General features: G+C 40.2%; 2 protein-coding genes across 2 annotated transcripts in view; both read right to left on the bottom strand.

The window, feature by feature from the left end:
- Window positions 1-24,481, bottom strand: part of LAMB3 (laminin subunit beta 3) — a 91,566-nt gene that overhangs the window by 31,822 nt on the left and 35,263 nt on the right. Inside the window, exons 4-10 of the mRNA XM_075853677.1 lie at window positions 19,452-19,566; window positions 18,637-18,710; window positions 18,160-18,342; window positions 17,417-17,480; window positions 15,626-15,819; window positions 12,430-12,550; window positions 1,032-1,220 (exon numbers count right to left, since the gene is read on the bottom strand). Coding sequence (XP_075709792.1) covers window positions 1,032-1,220; window positions 12,430-12,550; window positions 15,626-15,819; window positions 17,417-17,480; window positions 18,160-18,342; window positions 18,637-18,710; window positions 19,452-19,566 — 940 coding nt within the window. The remainder of the gene's footprint in view (window positions 1-1,031; window positions 1,221-12,429; window positions 12,551-15,625; window positions 15,820-17,416; window positions 17,481-18,159; window positions 18,343-18,636; window positions 18,711-19,451; window positions 19,567-24,481) is intronic.
- Window positions 5,324-8,896, bottom strand: LOC142743183 (uncharacterized). Its single transcript, XM_075853678.1, has 2 exons — window positions 7,809-8,896; window positions 5,324-5,404 (listed from the first exon to the last, which is right to left on the bottom strand). Coding segments are annotated over exons 1-2 (855 nt in total). The 5' UTR covers window positions 8,663-8,896; the 3' UTR covers window positions 5,324-5,403.

Below are 24,481 nucleotides of genomic sequence, written 5' to 3'. Positions count from 1 at the left end.
CATAGCGCCTATTAAATTAGTTAGGAGATAGGGCATTAATAAACTGGTGACAGATCCTCTTTAAAGTTCATTATTAAATGTTCTAAATTGCACAAAGTCTCTGTCACACCTAGGGCTTGTCCACACACAACTTAACTGCTGCAGAAAATTTCAGCAGCAATTACGATGAAAAACGCAGACATTCCGCTGTGGCAAAAACGCACCATTTCCTGCGGTTTTTATGGCAGAAAATGGTGCGTATTTTGCTCTGTTTTTCACAATGCTCGGAGATGGTGACATCTCCTCTGAAAAACACAGAAATTCTGGCCACTTTCCGCAGCAGGAATTGACATGCTGCAGTCTGAAAAATACGCACCGAAGGTCAATTTCTGCTCTGAATTTTTTTCGCAGCGTGTGGATGAGACTTGTTAAATCTCATCCACTATGCTGCCACAGTATTCTGCTGTGTTTTTTCCGTCTGGAATTCCGTCAGGAAAAAAAGCGGCAATTCCGCAGCGTGTGGACGAGCCCCTATAATAGCTCTGATTTGTATAATTTAATTTTTATTTTACTGTTGTTTAATCAGATTTGTGATAACTGAAAGCTTGCAAAGTTGAATGTTGTTGCACAGATTTTTTTTTTACCTTCCCCCCATGCGTTATAGGGGGAGATTTATTAAGTCTTAATATAAAGATAGCTGGAATAATGATGCGCCTAATTTATTATCAAGAGCACGCATCTAATTAAATTTGGCTTATTTTTGGCTGTTCGTGTGCCTGAAAGGGAAATCTATGCCAGCATCAAGCTAGCGCAGATTTCTGGAAAAATTTATGACCACTTCTGCCGTCATTTATAGTAAATTTGTCAGGCCGCTGCAAATTGCGACTTTTGATGCATTCGCTACTTTTCTACGCCGGAAAACCAGCGTAGAAATTTTAATAATTCCCTCCATAGTGTCTTAGTTCAGAAACTCCAAACTGGTTACCAATGGAAGACATCTACTTTTTGTCCTGAACAAATTCACACCTATGGATTATAAATAAGGGACTCACAGATGCAGGCATCCCTGTTGCTCATGTCCTGATTTGGTTTCCTATAATAGTCAGACTTGCACCTCTCGCAGTTCTTCCCGGTAGTGCCATCAGCACAATCCTCACAAACACCTCCACTCTCTCTACCACTGGCTTCATACACCGCAGGGTCAAAGTGGCATTTGTCAGAGTGATTGTTGCAGTTACAGCCTGTCATGAGGCAAGAAAAATGAATTATTAATAGATGAAAATAGCATATCACAATAAATACAATATAAATGACTAACCAATATTACAATAAGTCATCCAGTACCAGAACTTTGCCGTACAGTTTGAGATTTCAAACAATGAGGCAGGTGATCAATAAGAAATGTAACATATTGTAATATTTGTAATAATAGCAGTGAAATTACAATGATCGTTGTCGATCTATTCATTTTGCGTCCTGTTGGGGCACTTTAATATAAAATGCAACATTAACATACAAATTTAAAGCTGTTGACATTACAGCACACAGACATCCCATGTTGGATTACAGTTTATAGAGCTTGCCACAAGGTGGTGATAACAGACTGTATTAAATATGTCATCTCCATGTCTGCATTTCTATATCTAAGAGATGAGGTGAGTATTTAATTAAAGGTCAATGAGCCCTTGTAAACTGTTATGATACAGTACAGCCCATCAGAAGGAGTGTTCCTTAGGCTGGGTTCACACGACCTATTTTCAGACGTAAACGAGGCGTATTATGCCTCGTTTTACGCCTGAAAATAAGGCTACAATACGTCGGCAAACATCTGCCCATTCATCTGAATGGGTTTGCCGACGTACTGTGCAGATGACCTGTCATTTACGTGTCGTAGTTTGACAGCTGTCAAACGACGACGCGTAAAAATACAGCCTCATCAAAAGAAGTGCAGGACACTTATATACATTATATGCAGGACACTTATATACATTATATGCAGGACACTTCTTTCAGACGTAATTTGAGCCGTTCTTCATTCAACTCAATGAAGCACAGCTCAAAATTTACGGCTGTCAGAGAAGCCTCGCAAAATGCGAGGTGGAGCATTTACGTCTGAAACGAGGCAGCTGTTTTCTCCTGAAAACAGTCTGTCATTTCAGCCGTAAAAGCCTGCTACCGTGTGCACATACCCTTACAGCTATGGGGAAGTTCCACTATTTTTATGTCTCATCTAGAGAAAACGCTCCACACAAGGAGTTGACTGGAGTTTTTGGAGCCTAGAAATTCATAAATAATTTGGATGGCAGATTCAGTAAAGTACATCTGACATCAGAAAGGTCAGACTACTCTGAAAGTCATAATGATAAATGTCTGTAAATGTTAATATCTATGTCTACAGGTATGACTACAGCTGAGGGGATTAGAGAACAAGGTCTGGCTTTTTTTTTTTATTAACTATCAATGCAGTTACTACCTTGTAAGCATTCAGGTGACTTCTTTATAGCAACATTTTATATAGGTTGAATGATCCATTTTTGATGGTCTCGAATGGTAGAGCGTGTTTAATAGACTATGGCAGAAGGATACATGTATTGTTTCTCTTCTACTTTAGGAGGACACCTACATTATGTTGCTTTATCCCTCTACTACTAGTAAATTATTTGTAAAAGAATGCAAGAACTTGCATTATTTCATTTAAAGAGGCTCTGTCCCCAGATTTTGCAACCCCTATCTACTATTGCAGCAGATAGGCGCTGCAATGTAGATTACAGTAACGTTTTTATTTTAAAAAAACGAGCATTTTTGGCCAAGTTATGACCGTTTTTGTAGTTATGCAAATGAGGCTTGCAAAAGTCCAAGTGGGTGTGTTTAAAAGTAAAAGTCCAAGTGGGCGTGTATTATGTGCGTACATCGGGGCGTTTTTAATACTTTCACTAGCTGGGCGCTCTGAAGAGAAGTAACATCCTCTTCTCTTCAGAACGCCCAGCTTGTGACAGTGCAGATCTGTGACGTCACTCACAGGTCCTGCATCGTGACGGCCACATCGGCACCAGAGGCTACAGTTGATTCTGCAGCAGCATCAGCGTTTGCAGGTAAGTCGATCTTACCTGCAAACGCTGATGCTGCTGCCGAATCAACTTTTATACCGATAAGAGGCCAGTGCAGCAAGCGCCGATCAACGAGACATCGTTGATCGGCGCTCGTTTGCTCCTGTGACACGGAGCTATGGATGGGGACGAGCGCTCGTTACTCCGATCGCTAGTTCCCATACATTATTATCATGTCGGCAGCGCGTCTCCCTGTTTACAGATGTGCTGCCGACAACAATAATATTTCACTTTTTTAAAACGATACGACCAGCAGATGATCGAGTCTTTGCTCGTTCATCTGCTGATGGTTCCCCTGTTTACACAGGGCAATTATCAGCAACGAGTGTTCTGTGAGTGATAATCATCCAGTGTAAAAACCCCTTTAGGCTATGTTCACAAGGAGTATTTTGCCGAGTTTTTTGACGCGGAAACCGCGTCGCAAAACTCGGCAAAAACGGCCCGAAAACACCTCCCATTGATTTCAATGGGAGGCGTCGGCGTCTTTTTCCCGCGAGCAGTAAAACTGCCTCGCGGGAAAAAGAAGCGACATGCTCTATCTTCGGGCGTTTACGCCTCTGACCTCCCATTGACTTCAATGGGAGGCAGAGAAAGCGTATTTCACTGTGTTTTATGCCCGCGGCGCTCAATGGCCGCGGGCGAAAAACGGCGCGAAAATCGCCGCGAAAATCGGCGTGCAGGGAGAGGAAAATCTGCCTCAAAGTTCCAAACGGAATTTTGAGGCAGATATTCCTCCTCCAAAATACTCCGTGTGAACATAGCCTAAGGCTTAGTCCTGGACAAAGACAATGAAATAGATAAGAAGCATTGATGTAGTTATGTGAAAAGAAAAGCATTCCCGATAAAAATAAAGTAGATAACTAGCTTACTGATCACCTTTTGCAGGGTGAAGTACAAATCAAGGCAAATCCTATGAATATATGACATACACGTAATGATTCAGTTCTAAGCAATCCAAGGTATTGATAACAATAATTGTTCAGTGTAAATGAGCAAAACGAAAATAAAAATAAATAAATATATATATATGTATATATATATATATATATATACATATATATATATATATATATATATATATATATATAGCACACAAGAAGACAGCAGCACTCACTAATGAATAATCGACCAGGTGCCCAGCAAAACGTCCCGATCCTAGGACGTATAATGATATATAGCAGAAGAAAATTTGCAGCACTCCAACATGAAAAAAATGGTGGTTTATTCAATCCAAACTAACAGCAACGTTTCAATCCTACAATAGGATCTTTATCAAGCCTAGTGACACATCTACTCAGCAAGTTTATATATGTTTGAGACTCTTTTACATAATTAGTCTCATTATAAAACAATCAAATACAAAGTGTATGAAAACAAACATCATATATTGTGTACGGTATCATCATAAACATAGACATGATACAGAAAATACAGAAGTGTGTATGTGACATCGTGAATAACAATACATAATAACAAAAACATTAAAAACAACTGATTACATTATAATCATTTATGCAGCAGTGGTGTAAAATCCATTGGCATATCCTCACTCACCAATCAGAACTTCAGACTCAACTACTCCATTCAAGTGTGTTACAGCACTCTGCTGCATCCCTCGTGGTAATTGAAATTCGACACATCAGTGTAATCCCCCGAGGCGGAAGTAAATCATCACTCCGCAGCAGAGAGCATAGATCGCATCCATATGATGTAATGCGTGTCAATGCGTTCCACTGAGTAGCCCCATGTATCATGGCATCGTAAGTTGCTAAGCAACTGCTGTAACATTACTATAAACATCCATTGACACGGCTATGTCAGTCAAAAAGTCATGAATGTAAAAAATACAGATATATTAGTAAATGCTCCCTATAGTAAGTGATGGAGATATTAGGAATATCTAAAAGTAGCTTTATATCGGCTTTTAAAGATGATCCACACGTGGGTTCAAAGACCTCTGTATACAACCAAGTACTCAGAACGATCTTGTTCCCAGAGTTATGGGACCACATAGACACGTCTTCACGTGTCCAGGATGTCACATTATCCTCATACGTGTAACGGACCCATATTATCACACTAGTGATATGATATATCATAAGACAAAAGAATGCATGAGAATCCCTCTCGCTTTTAATATCTCTCTATCACTTAGAAACCTAATAGGAGACTAGAAACAATTCAACAAATAATAAACATATTTTATTGATGCAATAAGACTTGATGCATTGAACATAGCCCCGTCAAATATCATAGTACAATAACATTGAAAAATAATTAAAGAAGTTCCGAAGTTCTGTTGGGAGTGGTATTCCAATCTAAAAAAATACAAAACATAATTGTTTTTAGTATTTATAAGACATTGACAGTAAATATGAGATATAGATATTGATATTAATGTGTCAACAATCATCATACTGAAGAGAACATCAAGAGAACACGAGGGAACGGAGCTCATAAGGCTATTCTATCTACAACAAATTCTACATTAAGTCCACAAGGTTTTAAGGAGTTCAGTAAAAAAATCCATCTTAATTCTTTTTTGTGTAAAACCAGATGGCGATCACCGCCAAATTGTAATGGAGGAACATGGTCCAGAATCATAAATGTTAGATCCCTTTCATTGTGACCATGTTCCGAAAAATGTTTAGCTACAGGTAAATCAAGTTTCTTTTTACGTATAGAAAAACGGTGATTGTTTAGACGAGTTTTAAAGGAACAGGTGGTTTCACCCACATAAAGGAGGCCACAGGGACACCATAGCACATATATGACCCACTCTGAGTCACAGGTGAAATTGTGTTTAATTTTAAACTGTTGTCCAGTCAACGGATGTCTAAAAAATTCCCCTTTGCACATCAAAGCACAATTAACACATCTGTAACATGGAATATTGCCAGGTTTTAGTGGTTTAAAAATAGGTTGTGTCGTTTTCTTATGATCTGGCATTCTGGTTTTCACCAGTCTATCTCGAAGATTTTGTGGGCGTCTATAGGACATAAGTGGATCATTATTCAATACATCAATGTGTCCAAAACTATTGCTAATAATTGGCCAATGTCTATTCATAATTTTGGAAATGTCTCCACTCCTATCATTATAAGTAGAGATAAATGGAATACGTTTCCGTTTTTCATGTGCTGACGGTTTTTTAGACTGCAATAAACTGTCCCTCGCTACATTATCAATCTTCTTTCTATGTGTCCACAGTAATGTTTTGGGGTAACCTCTTTGTAAAAAGTTACTAACCATAGTGTCTAAAGATATATCAAGATCCTCCTGTCTGTCGGTATTGCGTTTGGCCCTAATCATTTGGCTGTACGGCAAGGACCTTACCATACTTCTCGGATGGCAACTATCAAATCGTAACAGAGTGTTCCTATCGGTCTCTTTCGTGTACATTTTAGTTCTAATTATATTATTCACAATAGATACAGTAACATCCAAGAATTGGATATTATCCATAGAATGTATCATCGTAAATTGAATATCATCATCTATTGAATTAAGAAACCTATGAAAATCAATTAATGTAGTGACAGTGTCAGTCCAAATGAGGAAGATGTCATCTATGTATCGCCACCACTTCAAAACATGTGAGAAGTGGTGGGATACATAGACCGACCCCTCCTCAATGTTGTCCATGAAAATGTTGGCGTACGTGGGAGCCATGTTAGACCCCATGGCCGTTCCTTTCAACTGAATATAATAACTCTCTTTGAATATGAAATAGTTAGATGTCAAAATAAGTTCCACTAATGAAATAATAAACTCACAAGTAGCATGGTCATAGTCAGAAGTCAATAATTTACGTCGTACAGCATCAAGACCCTTGTTGTGATCAATCGAGGTATAAAGAGATGTAACATCAAAGGAGACCAAAATGGACCCCTCTGGTAGTTTTATAGATTTTAATTTCTGTAGAAAATCAGTGGTGTCTCTAATATAAGATTTGGAGTTAATAGCAAAATTTCTCAGCACTTTGTCCACAAAGATAGAGATGTTACTTATTAATGAGCCCCGGCCAGATACAATAGGGCGACCTGGTGGGTTCATTAAATCTTTGTGGATTTTTGGTAATATATATAAGCAAGGAGTAACAGGAAATTCAACAGTGAGAAATTTATGTAGCATTTGATCAATTATATCTTCATCTAGAGCTGTTTTAATAAGTGAAGTAATTCTTTTTGAAATATCCTGTCTAGGATCATTTTTTAGTACTCTATATACATTGGTATCTGCTAGTTGTCTGTAACATTCTCTCAAGTACATATCTGAATCCATAACCACGATTGCTCCACCCTTATCAGCAGGTTTTATAGTGAGATCATGGTTATGGATCAACTCATCTAATGCCACCATATCAAGAGTAGTCATATTAGGCTGTTTAAAGCTCAATTCACACGTTTGAGACCTAAGTAAAGCAATATCTTTCTGTACTAGTTCTCTAAAGGTTTCTATCGCATGTGATGCTATAGGAGGTTGGAACACACTCTTATTAAATAACCCCAGTTTATTAAGTGATAGTATCGGAAGGGTATCCTGTATTACTGTATTAACCGGTTGTGTTTCAAACCAGACCTTCAATTTAATAGATCTGACAAAACTGTAAATATCCAACTCTAATTGAAACCAATCAATATGCTGATTAGGGCAAAATGACAACCCTTTTGATAATAATTGTAATTGTGTATGAGACAATTGATGTTGAGAGATATTTACCACTGTGGTTTGGGCAGAGTCCTCTTGGTGCTGTCCTGCACCGGTTTCTGCCCTTTCTGATGAGTAGATTTTTGAAAACGGGTTCTTCCTTCCTCTGCTTCTCCTACGACCTGCTCGTCTGGTTTTCTTCTTTTTGATTTGTCCAGTGGGCTGGAATCTAAAAAATCTTCATTATTACTTGGAGGATATTTCTTAGTATGGAATTGATTACGGGAATCGCTTTTATTGAAAGCCGGTTCATTGCTTCTTTTGTTGTCACGTCTAAAGGCTCCATCAGCATAATTGAGAGAATTGTCCCAAGTGTAAACACGTCCCATAGAATAATCTGTTTGATCACGGAACCATTTCTTCTTTTTGGTTTCTTCTATATCCATCCTCACTTTATTGAGCGTCATACGTAATTTCTCCATGTGTACATTAAAATCATCAGTTTGCACCAACGTTTTGAGTGTGTTCTCCAAATCTTGTACTTTCACCCTTAAAGATCTCAGATCTCTCTGCAAAAAATCCATATTAAGTAATATGGTTTCCAAGGCATATTTGCTTGCGAGTTGCTCATTTTTATTCCTGAACTCTTCGTGTTGCATATGCATCGTTGGTTTAAGTAAAATTCTCATCCCCCGTGGGATCATGTTGTTTCTATAGTATTGTCCCAATGTGAGTAGATGTAATTCAACATTAATCAGACGTCGTGACTCAAATTCCAGATTTCTCTTGATGTCAGTAATAGAAGGAACACTTAAAAATGACACATCACCCTCCGCTCCACTCAGGATTCTTTCAATGTCCTCTTCAGTAAAAACAGCAGCAGTATTGGATGAAACATTCCCAGCAGGTATATTGACCTGCTCCATGTTAAACGAGTAAATGATGGTTGAAAAAACGTGGTGCAAGCTAATGGAATCCAGATATAGCACACAAGAAGACAGCAGCACTCACTAATGAATAATCGACCAGGTGCCCAGCAAAACGTCCCGATCCTAGGACGTATAATGATATATAGCAGAAGAAAATTTGCAGCACTCCAACATGAAAAAAATGGTGGTTTATTCAATCCAAACTAACAGCAACGTTTCAATCCTACAATAGGATCTTTATCAAGCCTAGTGACACATCTACTCAGCAAGTTTATATATGTTTGAGACTCTTTTACATAATTAGTCTCATTATAAAACAATCAAATACAAAGTGTATGAAAACAAACATCATATATTGTGTACGGTATCATCATAAACATAGACATGATACAGAAAATACAGAAGTGTGTATGTGACATCGTGAATAACAATACATAATAACAAAAACATTAAAAACAACTGATTACATTATAATCATTTATGCAGCAGTGGTGTAAAATCCATTGGCATATCCTCACTCACCAATCAGAACTTCAGACTCAACTACTCCATTCAAGTGTGTTACAGCACTCTGCTGCATCCCTCGTGGTAATTGAAATTCGACACATCAGTGTAATCCCCCGAGGCGGAAGTAAATCATCACTCCGCAGCAGAGAGCATAGATCGCATCCATACGTAATTTCTCCATGTGTACATTAAAATCATAATGTTTTTAATGTTTTTGTTATTATGTATTGTTATTCACGATGTCACATACACACTTCTGTATTTTCTGTATCATGTCTATGTTTATGATGATACCGTACACAATATATGATGTTTGTTTTCATACACTTTGTATTTGATTGTTTTATAATGAGACTAATTATGTAAAAGAGTCTCAAACATATATAAACTTGCTGAGTAGATGTGTCACTAGGCTTGATAAAGATCCTATTGTAGGATTGAAACGTTGCTGTTAGTTTGGATTGAATAAACCACCATTTTTTTCATGTTGGAGTGCTGCAAATTTTCTTCTGCTATATATATATATATATATATATATACACTACCGTTCAAAAGTTTGAGGTCACTTAGAAATTTCCTTATTTTTGCAAAAAAAGCACAGTTTTTTTCAATGAAGATAACATTAAATTAATCAGAAATACACTCTATACATTGTTAATGTGCTAAATGACTATTCTAGCTGCAAACGTCTGGTTTTTAATGCAATATCTACATAGGTGTATAGAGGCCTATTTCCAGCAACCATCACTCCAGTGTTCTAATGGTACATTGTGTTTGCTAACTGGATGATTAGAAAACACTTGAAAACCCTTGTGCAATTATGTTAGCACCGCTGTAAACAGTTTTGCTGTTTAGAGGAGCTATAAAACTGACCTGCCTTTGAGCTAGTTGAGAATCTGGAACATTACATTTGTGGGTTCGATTAAACTCTCAAAATGGCTAGAAAAAGAGAACTTTCATGTGAAACTCGACAGTCTATTCTTGTTCTTAGGGCACGGCCAGACGTGGCGGATTTCCTCCGCAGCTGTCCGCATCAATGCCGCACCTAATCCGGGTTGCGGATTACGGCTGCGGATCTGCCCAAAATGTGCAGAAAATTGATGCGGCTAGCTGCTGCGGACTGCGGAAAAAGTGCTTCCCTTCTCTCTATCAGTGCAGGATAGAGAGAAGGGACAGCACTTTCCCTAGTGAAAGTAAACGCATTTCATACTTACCGGCCGTTGTCTTGGTGACGCGTCCCTCTTTCGGCATCCAGCCCTACCTCCCTGGATGACGCGGCAGTCCATGTGACCGCTGCAGCCTGTGATTGGCTGCAGCCGTCACTTAGACTGAAACGTCATCCTGGGAGGCCGGACTGGAGATAGAAGCAGGGAGTTCTCGGTAAGTATGAACTTATATTTTTTTACAGGTTGCTGTATATTGGGATCGGTAGTCACTGTCCCGGGTGCAGAAACAGTTACTGCCGATCGCTTAACTCTTTCAGCACCCTGGACAGTGACTATTTACAGACGTCTCCTAGCAACGCTCCCGTCATTACGGGAGCCCCATTGACTTCCTCAGTCTGGCTGTAGACCTAGAAATACATAGGTCCAGCCAGAATGAAGAAATGTCAAGTTAAAAAAGCAAGACGCATCCGCAGCACACATAACATGTGCATGACAGCTGCGGACTTCATTGCGGAAATTAGAATCTCCATTGAAGTCAATGGAGAAATTCCGCCATGAGTCCGCCACTGCTCCGCAACAGACAGAGCATGCTGCGGACACCAAATTCCGCTCCGCAGCCTATGCTCCGCAGCGGAATTTTACGCATCGTCTAAACGAACACTGCTAAATTAAAGTGGAAGTCAATGGAGAAACGGCTCCGCTGCGGATTAACGCTGCGGAGTGTCCGCAGCGGAATTTAAGTGAAATTCCGCCACGTGTGAACCCAGCCTTAGAAATGAAGGCTATTCCATGCGAGAAATTGCCAAGAAACTGAAGATTTCCTACAACGGTGTGTACTACTCCCTTCAGAGGACAGCACACACAGGCTCTAACCAGAGTAGAAAGAGAAGTGGGAGGCCCCGCTGCACAACTGAGCAACAAGACAAGTACATTAGAGTCTCTAGTTTGAGAAATAGACGCCTCACAGGTCCTCAACTGGCAGCTTCATTAAATAGTACCCGCAAAACGCCAGTGTCAACGTCTACAGTGAGGAGGCGACTCCGGGATGCTGGCCTTCAGGGCAGAGTGGCAAAGAAAAAGCCATATCTGAGACTGGCTAATAAAAGGAAAAGATTAATATGGGCAAAAGCACACAGACATTGGACAGAGGAAGTTTGGAAAAAAGTGTTATGGACAGACGAATAGAAGTTTGAGGTGTTTGGATCACACAGAAGAACATTTGTGAGACGCAGAACAACTGAAAAGATGCTGGAAGAGTGCCTGACGCCATCTGTCAAGCATGGTGGAGGTAATGTGATGGTCTGGGGTTGCTTTGGTGCTGGTAAAGTGGGAGATTTGTACAAGGTAAAAGGGATTTTGAATAAGGAAGGCTATCACTCCATTTTGCAACGCCATGCCATAACCTGTGGACAGCGCTTGATTGGAGCGAATTTCATCCTACAACAGGACAATGACCCAAAGCACACCTCCAAATTATGCAAGAACTATTTAGGGAAGAAGCAGGCAGCTGGTATTCTATCTGTAATGGAGTGGCCAGCGCAGTCACCAGATCTCAACCCCATAGAGCTGTTGTGGGAGCAGCTTGACCGTATTGTACGCAAGAAGTGCCCATCAAGCCAATCCAACTTGTGGGAGGGGCTTCTGGAAGCATGGGGTGAAATTTCTCCCGATTACCTCAGCAAATTAACAGCTAGAGTGCCAAAGGTCTGCAATGCTGTAATTGCTGCAAATGGAGCATTCTTTGACGAAAGCAAAATTATTATTTGAAATAAAAATCATTATTTGTAACCTTGTCAATGTCTTGACTATATTTTCTAGTCATTTTGCAACTCATTTGATAAATATAAGTGTGAGTTTTTATGGAAAACACAAAATTGTCTGGGTGACCCCAAACTTTTGAACGGTAGTATATATATATATATATATATATATATATATATATATATATATATATATACATACATATACATATACATACATACATACATGCATATATATATATTTGGAGCTCACTTACTAGTTTGTAGCCAGGCTAAAACTGTATATAATGTACTGGCTGATCACTTGTATAGAGGTGTACAGGATACTTACGTTTGCACACATTTGGATTGTTTTCATCAGCAGGGCTCCAGGGCAGGTCATTGTAGAGGTCAGCACAACGCTCACAGTTAACTCCAGCTGTATTATGTTGGCATGCACATGTACCATGTATCTACAGTAATGACATAAGCAACATACATTGTTAGTTAGGGCCTGTTCACATCAGCGTTCAGGTTCCGTTCAACCTTTCCGTCAGAAGGACCGATGAACGGAAACTATCGCTTCCGTTTGCATTACCATTGATTTCAAAGGTAATGCTTCCATTTCAGTATGTTTCAGTTTGTTTCCGTTCCGTAAAGTTTCCGTTTTTTTTCACAGAAACAAACTGAAATGAAAGCAATCGTTTCCTTTCAGCTTTACGTTCATCGGTTCCTCTGACGGAAAGGTTGAACGAAACAGATGAACGGAAGCCGAACGCTCATGTGAACAGGCCCTTAAAAGTGCTGTACAAAATGTTCACATGACATAAAGTAAATATTAATTATTATTACTTTTATTATTTGCATTATTATTAGTTTGGTGTCTTGGTATCCATAATAGCAAATCTTCTAAAATTATATTTACTAATATGCATTCATTGTAATTGTGTTGAAAAGTTGTATGGATCTCTAATACAGCAGCTATAGACTGCTGAGAGCCCATACTGTACTTCTGCATGCCTCCAATTTTATATAAGGTTGCATATTTTTTTTTCTCAAGGATTCACGCAGAATATGTGAGAAAAAGACATTGTGGCATGTTTTAACGCATACCGTATTACAAAAGTACCCTGCCTCCCCTTTAGTATCATTTGCTTCTATGATAAAATACACGGAACACGACATGCCCACAGCTCAGTAATAGGGACACGTGTGTCGCTGGCTCAGTGATAGGGACTCTGTGTGTTACCGTATAGGGTATGTGTACACAGTTTTGCCGTGTGCTTGAGCCCTGAGTATGCAGTTGCTGTTTTGGCCTCTAATCTGTCTTATTTTCAGAGCAGAGGAGGAAATCCATCAGTCAAGGAATGCAGCCAACAAGGAGATCATTGACTTCTATGGAAAGCAGCTGCCTGGTGCATGATGAATGCCATGCATTGAACATCCAGAGTACCTTCTCTTTTCACAGGGAAAAAGTGCAACATGCTACTATATTGAGCCATGGTGCATGCAGCCTTAGGGTATGTTCACACGCTGAGAGGCAGTTACGTGTGAAAAGACAGACTGTTAACAGCTGCCTCGTTTCACACGTAAAAGCTCCTCCTGGTAATTTACGAGGCGTCTGAGACGCTCGTAAACCTTGAGCCGTGCTTCATTGATTTCAATGAAGAACGGCTCAAATTACGTGGCAAAGAAGTGCCCTGCACTTCTTTGCCGAGGCAGTAAATTTACACGTCGTCGTTTGACAGCTGTCAAACGACGACGCGTAAATTACAGGTCGTCTGCACAGTACGTCGGCAAACCCATTCAAATGAATGGGCAGATGTTTGCCGACGTATTGCAGCCCTATTTTCAGACGTAAAACGAGGCATAATACGCCTCGTATACGTCTGAAATTTGGCCGTGTGAGGGTATGTGCACACGATAGCAGGCTTTTACGGCTGAAATGACAGACTGTTTTCAGGAGAAAACAGCTGCCTCGTTTCAGACGTAAATGCTCCACCTCGCATTTTGTGAGGCTTCTCTGACAGCCGTAAATTTTGAGCTGTGCTTCATTGAGTTGAATGAAGAACGGCTCAAATTACGTCTGAAAGAAGTGTCCTGCACTTCTTTTGATGAGGCTGTATTTTTACGCGTCGTCGTTTGACAGCTGTCAAACTACGACACGTAAATGACAGGTCATCTGCACAGTACGTCGGCAAACCCATTCAGATGAATGGGCAGATGTTTGCCGACGTATTGTAGCCTTATTTTCAGGCGTAAAACGAGGCATAATACGCCTCGTTTACGTCTGAAAATAGGTAGTGTGAACCCAGCCTGAACATACCCTAATGCAGTAAAATTCCATAAATCTAGTGCTTAATAAGGCTTTGTTCACATCTTCGTTGGGACTCTGTTCATGGGCTCCGTCGGACTTTTCCATCAAGGGGGGAAGTCATGAACGGAATCCAAACGGAAACAAACAGAAACCATTGTTTAAGGGTTCCGTCGTTTGGTTGATGGAATCAATACCGTGGTTGACTGCGTTATCCATTCCATCAAAACGACGGAAACCCTTAAACAACAGTGACAAACGGAAGTAAACCATTTGCACCACATCCGTCGCCATTGAAATCAACGGTGATGCAAACGGAAACCTTTGTTTCAGTTTGGATTCCTTTTATGGGTTCCCCAGACAGAAAGGACAGACGGAACCCTTGAACGGAGTCCCAACGCAGATGTGAATGAAGCCTTATGCGGCAATTCTGATAATACAGCATTTGTTTTCAAGACAAACTTAAGATAATATTTTTAATATTTGTTTTTTGGTTTCATCAAATAAAGCTTATTCACTGGGTAATAAAAGTTATGCAATGTTTTAATATACTCATTGTATCAATTCTACACAACATCTCTGCCTCTAGTCATTGAATGGGAACCTTCATTGTTTACTTCTCGGTCATGTGATGGACACACCGGTGCCCCGCTTGTTACAGAAACAGCTCTTGTTACCAACTCTGATAACTGTACTGTAAAAAGCCCTGCAACTGTGGAATTATCACAAGACCACAACAGATTTTCATCCTCTAGAAGTAACAAGGAAGGTATCTTCACATGATGTGGTTATGGTGCGGCGAAGAGGTGCACCATTTCTGCCAAACCACATGTAAATACATAAGGTTTTTGCAAAAAAGTAAATCCGCTGTGAAACAGCATATATTTACACACTATTTGTCACGGCTCTCTGCTGTAAATATATCCAGAAGGTTCCATTGAATGACTGCAAGAATAGATCTTGAAAATTGATAGGAATTGATACACAAAGCACATTAGAATATTGTATATTTTTCTATAATACAATAATAAACCTTAAAAAAAAAATGATAAAGGAATCTTTTCTATTAGCATTTTATTGTTGGCTATAATCCTCTAGGGTGTCTACCCTTATAAAGAAATGTAATATATTTTTCTATCACCATCCAGTAATTCAGAATAGTTGACAATCTGGCACATGTTTTAAAGAGAACTTCAGTGTATTTACATTTACATAATATACTTCTTATATTTACCTGGATGTCACCGAATGGATCTCTTTCTAGCTCATTGTCTGGTAGGCAGCGGTCTGCATGACCATAACAGAAGCAGCTGCCATGCACACGCATCTCATCCACTGCATAGAACGCGCTGGGCGTTCGATATCTCTGGGGGGGCAGGTGTGTGAGTTGAGAGAAATTGATTCTCAGGTTGGTGAACTGTCCAAGCTCTGCAAAAATAGATACGATTAAATCAGAGGCGGACATACCATTGGTGCAACCCGTATAAATTTTCTGGCTAACAATTACTGATGGATTATAAGAGAGACATAAGGGATGATTTATTATAAAATACTGGAAAGCAAGGGGCCCATATACTCTTTTTGCACAGGGGCCGTCAGATGTCTGTGTCCGCCCTGAATTAAATAGCAAGCAGAAAGGAAAAAATACGGATTTTTCTGTGGATCAGCGCTGTCGATTGAGGCCAATAATTGCGATTACCGCAGATGGAGATGGAAAAGAGAAACTCAGGAACAAAATGCTTGAGCCACCGTAGTAAAGGATGACATGCGTTTTATTCCAATACAGGCAATACAGCGACTGGTTTCGAAATTGTACCGACTTATTCCTCAGGCTGGTAAAACACATCAAAAACACTGGATCGAATAATCATTGTTCTGAATGGGATGTAAATTGCAGACAGTGATCAAGTAAACTGGAAGCCTTAGGAGGATTAAATCATGGATTTTGGTGATAAATGAACCCATTCTCTAAAGGCCCTTTACACGGGCCAATTATCAGGCAAACAATCGTTCATATAAACGCTCGTTCCTGATAATTGCCCTGTGTACACAGGGCAGCGATCAGCAGATGAATGAGCAAACGCTTGTTCACCTGCTGATCGTATCGTTTTAAAAAGGTAAAATATTATCATTGTCGGCAGCATATCTCCCTGTGTAAATAGGGAGACGTGCTGCCGACATTATAATGTATGGGGAAGAGCGATCGGATCGGAGTGACAAGCGCTCATCCCCATACATAGTTCCTTGTGAAAGGATCAAATAAGAACAAATCAACGAGCTGTCTTGTTGGTCGGCACTCGTTTACACAGCCCAGGATTGGGTGAGAGGATCTTCACTGTCAAAAGCTTATCTCAATACTGATCCATATGGCAATAGCTTAACTGGCAAGGGCTAGTAGTGTCACCATATTTGATGACATCATGTACTGTATGCAGATTTTAAAGCAATGTATTTATTTCTATATTGAGATATTTTACTATTATATGCTATTGTAACTTGAGCAGGATTTCCAGACACAGGGGAATGGTTAAAATTGGATCTTTCTATGACTACATCATTGAACTTTATTCTAAATCGCAACCTATAGTCTGAATTGATCTTACAACCACTATTTTCAGACGTAAGCGAGGCGTATTATGCCTCGTTTTACGTCTGAAAATAGGGCTAGAATACGTCGGCAAACATCTGCCCATTCATTTGAATGGGTTTGCCGACATACTGTGCAGACGACCTGTAATTTACGCGTCGTCGTTTGACAGCTGTCAAACGACGACGCGTAAATTGACTGCCTCGGCAAAGAAGTGCAGGGCACTTCTTTGCAACGTAATTTGAGCCGTTCTTCATTGAAGTCAATGAAGAGCAGCTCAAGATTTACAAGCGTCACAGACGCCTCGCATAATGCGAGGAGGAGCTTTTACGTCTGAAACGAGGCAGCTGTTTTCTCCTGAAAACAGTCTGTCTTTTCAGACGTAAAAGACAGTTCACATGTGCACATACCCTAACAGTAAGTGGTTTGTATTCTTACCGTGGATTTGTTCACTTTTAGATACAGGAACTGAGAAGACCATTGCCATTGGGCTAAATCGTATCTGTAAAAGAAATTCAGAAAATGAACATATGCGTATGCTTCAATATTTTTAGTATCTACAATTTATAGAACTCGTCAGGTCATCATTGAAGAACAACCACAGTAGAATATGAGCTGTGTTCAAAGCAAGAAGTATCAGCGTTGCCTAGGGATGACTCGACAATTTGGGCATATTAAGGATTCAGCAAACTATACAGATGCTCTGTATACAGGATACAAAGCAGCTGTATCTCAAAAAGTAAAAATAATTTTTAATAAAAACTAGTTTGAAAGTTGCACAAAACACACTGACATTTTTATTGAAAAAAAAAAAAAATAACTCACTTTCAATAGCCTTCAAAGCTTCCAAATGATTTACTGAAAATATTACCATATTGTCACCACTAATTTATTTGAGTCAGAGTTCATGGTCATAGTAAGACATTGAAGGACATTTGTTCATCCACTAAAGATCTCACTATATATACCATAAGCCAATGTTTATTCTGCTTATTACATTGCATTGTGACAGATCGTATAATGAAATAGGAATTGGAGTATTACATAAATATTTAATGGCACAGGTTTCATTTTTATAAAATGTTTTCCGTCTTTTTTACTACGCATTTTTTATCAGAGGTGTCTCATAATAATATCACAAGATATTCACCGCAAGTAAACAGATGCTGCCTTTAGTTTACCTTGCCCCCATGTGTTGGGTTCCCTTGGAGTTCTTGACACCGTACATCCTCAAGGTTTTGGGGTCGACCTTGTCTTATGTGTGGAAAAGAGGCAGCACAGTCAAAGGCTAAATACTGATACACCTGCCAAGTCTTCCCAAAGTCAGAGGATCGCTCGATCAGCATGCCAGCTGGCCGGGGGCTCTGTAAGGAGCAAACGAAAGGAGGAGACTCAGAGAAAAGCAAGCAACAACCGAGAGAGAAAATGAACAGAGGAAATACTACATTTTGTTGGTAACTCTTAGCAGTCATCTATCAAACAATTAACCACATTAACTCTCTTAGCATGCACAGGACACTTCTTTCTATATGCGATTAACATATATATACTGTTGAATATTTGCAGCAATCTCTTGAGGCTATGGCAAAGATAAAGGAGACAGCCACACCGGCTTCTGCCTGTCATCACATATTTGCCATATCTAATATGGAACATACCCTGAAATCCAAAGTGACATCATTGAGCTGAAACTTCCTGTTCAAGTCAAATTGCAGGGAAACAGCATCAACCTCTGTGTAAAGAATAAAGTACATCACACTTATTAAATTACTATGAGTGACAGACTATGGGGATTACTGAGTTACATAAAACTAGTATGCGTCTGGCTTTTTATTAATCATTTTTCTAATTATCTCTACAAAAAGCCGCCCAGGAATCGGCTTACATTGCCGTGGTAAGTTTTGTCCGGTCACATAATTGTGGTATTACATGGCGCCCTTTAAGATGAATGGACTACCATGTAATGTATGGTCATGCCAAGTCTATCGGAATGGGAACCGCTCTTGTTTAGTGGCTCTTTGCTATGGCTCATTGAGAGGGTCATGAGAAGAAGAACCCTCCTCTATGACATTTATATGCCCTAATTGGGGACATTGACAGGGGTTGTCTTTATGGGACAACCCATTTAACATAAATCTCCATGTCTTACATTACATCTCTAATAAGAGCAGTGTTATATATGTGTATAATATCTCACTACTAGTGACAAGATCACTGAGTCAAGATCAAAATGTTTTTCTAATAAAATATTCTGCGATGTCGTGAGCATTCTGATTATGTAAGGAACATTAAAACAGAAGATTGAAAATAAGGCTTCTAATTTTTTTTATTTATTTTCAGAATAAAAAAATTAAATTAAAAGTTTGGTTGACGAATAATTGTCCTAACGTTGGCATCATATGAAAAAAAAATCTCCCCCAATTATCCAGTTTATATCATTGGTACAATGATATAGTGACTCATTAGAACATACCATTCTCAGATTGCCACCAACGAAGATGACCAATTGAGGAGACCACATTAATGATCCGATGACTCACTGCTGTAAACGGTTCTTGAGAATCACAACGACAACATTTCAACTGGGCCTGAAAGAAGAAACTTACAGTTATTCCAAAAATTTCCACAGAACAACCATAATATTGTCATTTCCAGATATACCCATAATCTAGGCCTCTGAATAGTATTGGTTTCTACATAGTGCTCATTTTCACTCCTACTTCAAGGTTTAAGGCTAACTCCACCCAGCTCACTCTACTTTACTACGGTTTAATCGAGAATCCACATTTTGATAAGTCACTACCAACATACATCAACTACGGTGCTGCGCTCACTTTCAGCTTTCTGTTCTCCCATTTCCAAAAATAATGATACATTACGGTACCATGGCCCTGCCCCAGTTATTAGTATCAGCAAGTAATAATGTGAACTTGCTTACTAATGGAAAACACATTTATATACATCTCAATGATAACCTATTAAAGCTATGGTATGCTTCTGCTTTCCCACAGAAGGATGTGATCGTGATCGTGATGGCATGCATAATATTTTATATTAGTCTTTGTCGTAAAACAACTCCTGTTTACACATAAACTATGCCAACTCTACCACAAATACACATTTTAGTGTCTAATCCAAGCCAGCTTCTAACACCATTCAGTATTTATTTACCCAGCAGCCATCCTGACTTATTCATTCATGATAATCATGTGCGCTGCACATCGCTAAGTGAGACTACTGGGTTCAGGGCAAAGATACAGTCAACTTTATACAGGGCAATACCTTTGGCATCACTTACAAATGAACTAGTGATATATAAAACAATATAAACAATGTGTAAGTAGCATAAAGAACTTTACTTGATGATTCATTGAAAAGATAACGAGTTCATATATTATATGATATCATATTATATTATGTATAATATTTTCCAGTTTAAATAAATAATTATTCTGCTTTAAACTTTAAGCAATTTTCTAAATACTGTACATTGTATTATTTACCCTGTACTGATCCTGAGCAAGGGTGCCCAAACATATTGGAGGAAAGTCCGCTAAATTCGATTTCAACATGCCTGATCCTTTGTTCCTGCGGGAGATAAACCGCTACCAGAGGTGTGTGGCAGCAGTTTTTCCTCTCTTCCCATTGAAAACCCATAAACGCGCAGCCAAGCCAAATCAGGCATAATAGCTGTCGGATGAACGAGCATTCGGACGACAGCTATTGTGAGTGTATAACGTCCACGGTCGCAGAGCGCAGACTCCTATCATCCTGCAGATGTCTTCCTCACCCAGAGATGCTAGCACATGTGGCTGTCCTATCCTGCAGTGACCACTAGGGTGCGTGCTCGAGCTCATTCCCGGCCTTAATGGGCCAGAGCACACACATGTTTTAGATTGACTGATTGCTCCCATGATCACCCTGGACTATAAGAAGGGCCCAGCCCCTTCCTTCATTGCCTGAGCGTTGTGTTTACCCGTGTTAGTCTTTGCAAATGGTCCCTTAGTCTTTTCCAGTTCCCAGTGTTCACGTTGCTGGTACATGTATCCTGTATCCCGTGCTACCTTGTTCCTGTGCCGTAGAGTGTTGGAGTCGTGTTGTATCGTATACTACGCCTGCTGTATTTTACCGCACCTGATGTCTGCCTGCTGCCAAGGTCCCATCCGAGCCTGCCATCGCTACTGTCTGCATTGCCACAGGTACCCTTATTCGAACTATTGACTTTGCCTTGGTATCCTGTTTGGCCAGCTGCTATCCCGCTACAGCGGTACGGCCTAGTGGGTCCACACACCCATCGTGACAGTGTGTTAAGGCTGTTTTACAGCCTCTATTATAATCCGAAGCTGCTTTCACAATTCTGAATCCTTTGTTTCCATGGGAGACATGGGAGAGGGGCTTGGCAGAGGCTTATTGCCCTCTGCCCACTGAAATAAACATGCATGCCCAGCTGAGCGTTTGGCTAACTTTAGGGATCTGTTGTCTGTTGACAGTGATAACCAGCAGAAATGAGAATTACAACCCTGGACTGAAAAATAGGCTGTAATTCAGGATTATTATGAGATACGGAAAAAAATGTAGTTCAGAACTTATGTTCAGCATATGCACTGAAAAATCTCTTGGCCCATACACTGAACGTATCCATTGACCTGACATTTTTATATATATATATATATATATATATATATATATATATATATATATATATATATATGTATGTGTGTGTGTGTGTGTGTGTATAAAAAAAATAAAGAATTTGTAGTAAACCAGTATGAAATCAGTTCTATGTGGGCATTTTCTTTAATTACGGAACTATAAAGTCCTAGGAGAAACATGTGGAACATGTCACCTTACCGGAATAGGCTATATAAATAGTCTCAATAGGGGTCTTACGTAACAGGGTGACAGTTATTTAGGGTAATGAAGTGAAATTTACCAAGGACCACAAACAGACCTTTGTAGTGGCTTTTGTCTGCATCCATGCCAGGAACTAGGTGAAAGGTTACTGGGTAACAAGTCAGTCTGTATAAGGATTGCTATGGTCTGTGCAATGGCGGCAAGCTGCATGCTATGAATTCCCACAGACACAGCTGCTTGTAACATATAACACTTCTATGGAGGATCACGTTTCCACAACAAAAAAATGTCCCATTTAGATATGTTGTACTTTTACTTATGTATCAAAATACGGGATTTCACTGTGTTCATGACTGAGATGCCTCTGTCTGCAACTGGACTTGTATAAATCAGGCACGGTGGTTATTAGAGCTTCCTCCAGGGTTCATTTCTACTCAGACATTTACATAACACAAAGAAGAGCAGTGTTAAATGTGTAAAAGGGGCAGAGAATGTGGACCACTACTCTGCTTAGGTGTAAAATGATACCTAGTCAATGAATAAAACAGGCATTTTCTTAGCTTTTTATATAAAGATGTACAGCTCCAACTCAATTCTGCAACTCACAAACATTTCCAGTCAAAATATCACTTATTCAATTCATGCTAGCGTATTGCACAGGAGGACAATGACCCCATAGCTGCCTCCAACACAGTATAATGCCCCATAGTGCCCCCCACAAAGTATAATGCCCCCATAGTGCCTTCCACACAGTATAATGCCACATAATACCCCATAGTGCCTCCCACACAGTATAATGCCATATAGCTGCCCTCACACAATATAACGACCCCATAGCTGCCCTAATACAGTACCATGAACTCATAAATGCCCCTATACAGTATGATGCCCACACAGAAGCCCGATAGATTCCCCCATACAGTATAATGCCCCCATAGCTGCTCCATACAGTTGAATGTCCCATAGCTGCTGTCATTCAGTATAATGCCCCAACAGCTGCCACCATACATTATAATGCCTCAATAGTGCCTAATAAAAAAATAATAAAATACTTACTACCACGACGACTGGAGGAGATCCCTCTGCACCCCCGGTCTGTGCTATGGGATGAGTGGCTCGGCACAGACATTGCGCCTGTCTGTACCGAGACGCTTACGGCCGGCGTTACATAGTGAATGGTGAAGCAGGGAGCTTCACCATTGGATTCAACTGTATCTGTGTCCTGAGGATGCAGATACAGTTGACACTGGAACATACCACTGGCTGCCCAGGACAGCGGGACTGAATCCGGGACAGTTGGGAGGTATGACATAGAGAAGAGGCTAAAGATGAAATTGTGCCCCCATTTCTGGTGTTGGCTGATGTCACCACATCCGTGCCCACCTGGTACAATATGTCTTGCTGCTTCTTCCCCTTCCATTGTCATTCAGCCAAACCTCCACATGTTTGCATAAGTTGCAGTAGCCATTGAGAAGGAAAACATGGCCGAGTGCCATCAATGTTTTAGTGCCAGAAAACCCATTTAATAAAACATTATACTCATCTATCCACCAGGGCTGTGAAATGCATATAACTGCAGATAAATTGATCACACCAAGGACAAACTATATAACCAATGATACTGCAGCCTGGTACAGGTAACAATACTTGCCTGGCCCAAGGGCATCTGCTACATTTCATTTATTCCATAATTTAGCTATTTTTACTTTCATAGCGTTATGAAATTCTAGACAATAAAATATTCGAGATAAAGGGATACAGATGATGCAAATTTCAAGTCAGCATTCCTTTTCTCTGCCTCATTTACTATAATTCCATCATGTAAACAGCAAATACATCAATGTTCTAATGACGGTGATGTTCCGAAATCAGTGGAAAAAACTGAATTTGTCATAGATTGCAGCAGTATCCATAATAGTATAACCTTTGTTCTAATATTCTGATATAATTGTCATTTGACAATAGTTTGTACTGTGCTAGAACAAGTGGTAACAAGAAGGATATGTAATACCATCTTATGACTTTTGACTCATAGTTTGAACATCTTATGTTTTAATACCAAAATGTACTGCATTCTAAAAGTTAAGAGTTTATCCAAATGTCTGGCCCTAGACTGCACTCCTGAGGGACTCAAATAGGTTGTATAGGATCAGGAAAAAGGGTCTGCTTGTCCATCAGCTGTGTCTACAAATAGCAGTTTGTAAGTGGTGTACTTACCTGTAGTGCCGGGGGGCAACGCAGGGACACGGGCCGGTCTGTAGTTTGGGAGTTCGGCTCCCGAGCAGAGGAGCATCTTGGGAGTCATGGCAACGGCCGCTCTGCCGGCAGCCACGACGCATGCCCTCCGGCGGTGAAGCAGGGTGAAGTCTCGCGATGCGAGATTGGAGAAGAGGAGGAAGTAAGGAGATGCCGACACGTGGACGGAGGAGGGAGAGACCGGAAGTGCGGGGGAGCGGAGAGAGCGGGCGGAAGTGAGGGAGAGAGGCGCGAAAGTCAGGAGCAAGGAGAAAAGAGGAGAGCGGCGTGCAGGAGCGAGAGAGAGAGGAGAGAGACCAGGAGAGACCAGTGCCCGTACGAATGACAAGGGGGAGGCCCGCAGCTTGGGCTGCCTGATACAGCAGGGCAGAGGACTGCTGGATAGCGTGCTTC

Source organism: Rhinoderma darwinii, chromosome 2 (genome assembly GCF_050947455.1).
Source record: "Rhinoderma darwinii isolate aRhiDar2 chromosome 2, aRhiDar2.hap1, whole genome shotgun sequence".
Lineage (NCBI taxonomy): Eukaryota > Metazoa > Chordata > Amphibia > Anura > Rhinodermatidae > Rhinoderma > Rhinoderma darwinii.
This window is presented reverse-complemented; position numbering and strand designations above follow the sequence as displayed.

What these genes read in the sequence shown, in the direction of transcription:
- LOC142743183 (XM_075853678.1), bottom strand. Translation starts at nt 8,662, where the DNA reads ATGGAGCAGGTCAATATACCTGCTGGGAATGTTTCATCCAATACTGCT.